Here is a 5,699-nt window from a genome sequence, read left to right as displayed (position 1 = left end):
ATGAGCTACTTCTTAAGGCAAACTACAAAGCTCTGAGGAAAAAAAAGAGGATTTTTTTTTTTTTTTTAAAGTAAGAGAGAAGAGAGCCCTCAGGAGCTGTGGAACAATAACAAATAGTCTAAATGTATGTAATCAGAGCCCTAGAAGAAGAGAAAACAATGCAGTAGTCCAGACAAGAGATGAGAGCAACTCAATGTGAGTTGGAAGTAGCCTCAGCCTCTGGTATTTTGGCCCCAGGATCACAGTCTTACTGATAGGAAATGGGGGAGGAAAAGGCCTGAGACAAGCTCTGTAGGTCTGGTCTTACTTATATTGGAAAGAACTGAAAGCTAAGGGGGAGGTGAAGACAGAACATATCGAGAAAAGAAAAGCAACAAGAGACGGGAGAAAAATCTAGAAAACATTTCTGGGAGCACTTTTGGAATATGGAGAGAGGAAAGGAAGAGTTGTGGGCATTGCAATTTGCTTCAGAGAGTAAGAATGTTAAAAAGATTTTCTCTATTCTATGAGTGAAATATTCCATTGGGTGATTTATTTATTTAGGGTTTTGGGAGATTTCTTTTGAGAGCCTTCAGTAGTGAGGTTTTTGTTCCATTTTGTTTTGAAACAATTTTACTTGTAGTTTTTTGGTTCCAAACCCTCTATCAACCAAGACCTCACTTAATTCTCGAAGGAGTTACTACTATTATCCCTCTCTTTGATAAATAAGACATAAACTATTAAAGAAAGTTCTCAGAATCTCACTGCTAGTTAGCTGTAGGCAGAAGGTTTCAATCTTTGTAACTGGACTCTAGAGATTGCATGTTTAGCCACGTGCAAGGCTTAACTATTACAAACAAACACACAAGCAAATACCTTTTACACACATTATTCCATTGAATCTCCATAGTGATCTGGATTACTTTTGGATACATGCTGGGGTTTCTTATTGTTAAGCCAGAAACAAATGACAGTTTAGCCTTCTGATGGTTTGGGCAAAGATAGTTGGGATAGAGATGGAGAAATATGGAAAGACTTGGGATATTTAAGTAGTAAAGGTGATTTGATTTTGGGATAGATCAGAGATGGGTAGTCAATGGAGGAGAATATCAAAGGCGAATGGATTATCTCTCTTCTCAAGGTGCTTCAGTCCTCTCCACTTTTTCTGGCTATTTATGTAAATTTCTGTTAACAAGTACGACCTATGGTGACCCTATTCCCAGTACCAGGCTCTATGGAGGAAATAAAAAAACAGAGGTTCAAGTATCTGCCTTCAAAGAATATATGAGTTGACAAGCACCAGGTAAAACAGAAAAAATACATGACGGTGCATAAAGATGCAACCACTCCTCTGCCAGATTTTCATACTGTAGTGGCTTGCATGTTGCTCTGAGGCTGGATGCTATGCCACCAGTTTTTCAATATCAGCAGGGTCACCCACAGCAGGCAAGTTTCAGTGGAGTTTCCAGTTTGTCTTAGTTTGGAAAGCTTATGAATAGCAGTGTAACACTGTCTGATATATTGCTGGAAAACTATGAATAGCTGTGAAACATTGTTTGATATAGTGCCCAAAGATGAGTCCCTTATGTTGGAAGGCATTCAATATACTAGGCAAGGGCTACCTCCTCAAAGTAGAGTCAACCTTAATGATATGGAAGGAATGAAGCTTTCATAATTTTCATTTGCTTATGAGGCACAACTCAGGATGGAAAGAAACAGCTGCAACCATTCATTAATAATCAGAACATGGAATGTACATAGAATGAATATAGGAAAATTGGAAGTTGTCAAAAATGAAATGGAATGCATAAGATCAATATCCTAAGCACCAGTGAGCTGAAGTGGACTGATATTGGCCATTTTGAATCAGTCAGTCATATGATCTACTATGCTAGGAATGACACACTGAAAAAAATTGTGTTGCATTATTGTCAAAAGAACATCTCAAGATCTATCCCACAACACAATGCTGTCAGTGATAGGATAATATCCATACACCTAAAAGGAAGACCAGTTTAATACTACTAATATGCAAATTTATGCACCAACTACTAAAGCCAAAGATGAAGAAATTGAAGATTCTTCCCAAGTTCTACAGTCTGAAATTGACCAAACATGCAATCAAGATGAATACACAATTACTGATGACTAGAATGTGAAAGTTGGAAACAAACAAGAATCATTGGTAGTTAGAAAGTGTGTTTTGCTGATAGAAATGATGCCGGAGATCATATGATAGAATTTTTGCAAGGCAAATGACTTATCATTTCAAATACCTTTTGCAACAACATACACAGTGGTATACAAGTGGACCCTGCCAGATGAAATACACAGGAATCAGATCGACTATATCTATGGCAAGAGGTGATGGAGAAGCTCAATATTATCAGTCAAAACAAGGCCATCAAAGGCTCATATTCAAGTTCAAGTGGAACCCAAAGAAAAAAGTCCACAGAGCCAAAATATGACCTTGATTATATCTCCTGAATTTAGAGACTATCTGAAATATAGATTTGACATATTGAACACTAATGACCAAAGACCAGACTAGTTGTGGGATGACATCATGGTCATCTTACATGACGAAAGCAAATGGTCATTAAAAAGACAAGAAAGGAAGAAAACACAAAAGCGGATGTCAGAAGAGACTCTGCAGCTTGTTCTTGGATGGAGAGTAGCTAAAGCTGAGATGCTGAAATAGAAGAACCAAAAATTTCAAACTTCAAGAAGATAAAGTTATTGTAATGAAATGTGCAAAGGCCTGGAGTTAGAAAACCAAAAGCTAAGAACACACTGTGCATTTCTCAAGCTAAAAGAACTGAAGAAGAAAATGCAAGCCTTGAGTTGTAATATTGAAGACTTCTATGGGCAAAATATTGAATAATGCAAGAAGCATCAAGAGAAGATGGAAAGAATATACAGTCACTGTATCAAAAAGAAGTGGTTGACGCCAAACTATTTCAGGAGGTCGCATATGATTAAGAACTACTGGTATTGAAAGAAGAAGTCCAAGCTACACTGAAGGAATTGGCAAAAAACAAGTCTCCAGGAATTGACAGAAAACCCATTGAGGTGTTCCAACAAATGAATGCAGCACTGGAGGAGCTTACTCATTGATGCCAGGAAATTTGGAAGACAGCTACCTGGCCAACTGACTGGAAGAGATCAATATTTGTGCCCACTGCAAAGAAAGGTGATCCAACACGATGTAGAAATTATTGAACATTATCATTGTATCATATGTAAATAAAACCCTGCTGAAGATAATGAAAAAACAATTATAGCAGTATATTGACAGGGGAATTCCAGAAATGCAAGCTGGATTCAGAAGAGGATGTGGAATGAGGGATATCATTGTTGATGTCAGAGCCACTGTGAGTTTAGATTTTTGTGAAAAGCTTTACTGATTGTTAGGACTGCAGTCCTATCAGCTCAATCAAGCATCAGTCTAGGCATCCCACAGGACAGGGAATGGGCATGCACATGGAGCAAAATGAGTTCTGGGAAAAACTTCCCCAAAAGCAAATCTAGCAAATCACTCCTCTTTTGTTAGTTGATCTCCAGACTTAATTCATGTTAAAATTCTGAAAAAAGACTTCCAACAATAATTAGTTATCTACTTCTGCTGACCCTTCTAAGATGAGGATGCTTTGGCATTAACTCAACAAATGTTTATAAAATCTATATTGATACATACATACATACGTGTGTGTGTGTGTGTGTGTGTGTGTATGGAGCTCTGGTGGCATAGTGCCTAAGGCATTGGACTGTTAACAAGTAGTCTGGCAGTTCAAATCCACCAGCCACTCTGTGGAAGGAAGACTGGGCAATCTACTTCTGTGAAGATTTACCATCTCCCATCTCAGAAACCCAAAGTAGGTTTTATGAGTCGAAATTGATTTGATGGCAGAGTTTGGTGTGTGTGTGTGTGTGTGTGTGTATACATTTATATATATATATATATATATATATATATATATATATATATATATATATATATATATTCAATTATTTTTTTAAAATACAATTTCTGTGACTCACTTCCATTAGTTGGAATTTTGAGCCATTACAAATATTATAGGTTCCCCAAAAGAAATGAAATCAAATTCCTAACAAATATTATAGGTTCCCCAAAAGAAATGAAATCAAATTCCTAGAATGTTGTCATCTGTTACAGAGAACTATCAGTCTACATATTTCTATAGATAATTGTTTGTAAAAAAAAAAATACATCTTGGTTACTTACATGTAATTTTTAATCATGCATACATCTGCCAGCGTTACGGGAATACACTCTCGAATAAATTGTTTACTGTTTATCAATTTCTCAGGAGTGCCACCAACCTCCGTAAGAAAATCATGAACTACTTCTTCTATTTCGTCATCATTTGGAATGTCAGGCAGGAACATTGCCTGAAAACAATTAAAAACATAGGCCTCATATTTCACAGCATGCACTCCTCTATAAACCGAACTCCATCCATCCAAGGAGAAGTCACTTAATCGAGGTTAGGAAGTGGACTTCTTTATCTATAGGTTTTAAGGGAGGCCTGATTGTAAAAAAGGAAAGAAAGAAAAGCAGGGAGAAGGAAGCTCCTCAGCAATTCCAGGCCCATCACGCCACCAACAAGGCAGTCTAGGGTTAGATTCCCAGATCAATCAGGATCTTCTCTGGATGAGGAGAGGAAGATCAAAAGAGGAGGAGGAAAAGCAACTGGCAAAGCAGTACTGGGTTTACAAAGTCATGTTTGTTCAGAAACTTGACACATGCCCCTGTTGACATTTCCAGGATCCTTTCCTGGCTCTTAACCAGTTATTTTACTGGAAGTTGATTAAGCTCCCAGCTACCCAGGATGAAAGGAAAAGCACTTATGGTCAGTGTTAGCTGGGAGGTGGCAGGGGCTATGCAGACAAGGAATAGAGAACAGTAAAGTGCATTTCAGAGAAATGGTGAGATGGTGATATATTGAAAGAGGTTGGAGAGACTTTTCATTAGCAAACTATATCCCTGCCATTGGCCCCACCCTGAACAAAAGTTCACCAGATAAACAAACTGCCATCTAGTCTGATCCAACTCATAGCGACCCCTCCTTTGGTTTCCAAGGTGGTATCACTAGGGAAGTAGATTGCCCAACCTTCCTTCCGAGGAGTGGCTGGTGGGTTTGAACCACCAACCTTCTGGTTAGCAGTCAAATGCCTTAGCACTACACCACCAGATCTCCCGTTAGCAAAACTAAACACAAAAGAAGAGTTGGTGTCAAGTTGACTGGACTATGGCGACCCCATGCATGTCAGAGCAGAATTATGATCCCCGGGGATTCAGAGGCTGATTTGGGGGCAAGTTGATCCCCAGGCTTTTCTTCTAAGATGTCTCTGGGTGGATTCAAACTGCCAGTTTTGGGTTAGTAACCAGTTGTTTGTTCTACCCAGGGACTCCTAGCAAAATAAGGCCTTGATCTTTTTCCCTTCCTCCATCCTCTCCACCCCCTCCATAAGGAAAAATGCATTACTTACATGAGGAGCATTTGCACTTGACACAAATAAATGTAATGGTTCTAACTTATATTTTTCTTTTAGCTGTAGTGCAGTCAGAAAGGCAACATAGGATCCCATACTAAATTTGGGAAAGAGAAACATAGTAATAACTCAAACAGGGACACATGTGAGGAACTGAAGCTGCCCCTGCTATGTATTTTTGATTAAATTGCTTAAATTACTCC

The 5,699-nt window shown here is 38.4% G+C and overlaps 1 protein-coding gene across 1 annotated transcript in view; it reads right to left on the bottom strand.

Moving 5' to 3' along the window:
• The window catches only part of OLAH (oleoyl-ACP hydrolase), a 73,055-nt gene that overhangs the window by 4,716 nt on the left and 62,640 nt on the right, over positions 1 to 5,699 (bottom strand). The window contains exons 4-5 of the mRNA XM_007954927.1: positions 5,494 to 5,593; positions 4,226 to 4,392 (exon numbers count right to left, since the gene is read on the bottom strand). Coding sequence (XP_007953118.1) covers positions 4,226 to 4,392; positions 5,494 to 5,593 — 267 coding nt within the window. The remainder of the gene's footprint in view (positions 1 to 4,225; positions 4,393 to 5,493; positions 5,594 to 5,699) is intronic.

The sequence above is a fragment of the Orycteropus afer genome, unplaced genomic scaffold (assembly GCF_000298275.1).
Source record: "Orycteropus afer afer isolate SDZICR_OR568_19922 unplaced genomic scaffold, OryAfe1.0 scaffold00481, whole genome shotgun sequence".
Classification (NCBI taxonomy): Eukaryota; Metazoa; Chordata; class Mammalia; order Tubulidentata; family Orycteropodidae; genus Orycteropus; species Orycteropus afer.
The sequence above is the reverse complement of the archived record's forward strand: the minus strand, read 5'-3'. Positions and strand labels throughout refer to the sequence as shown.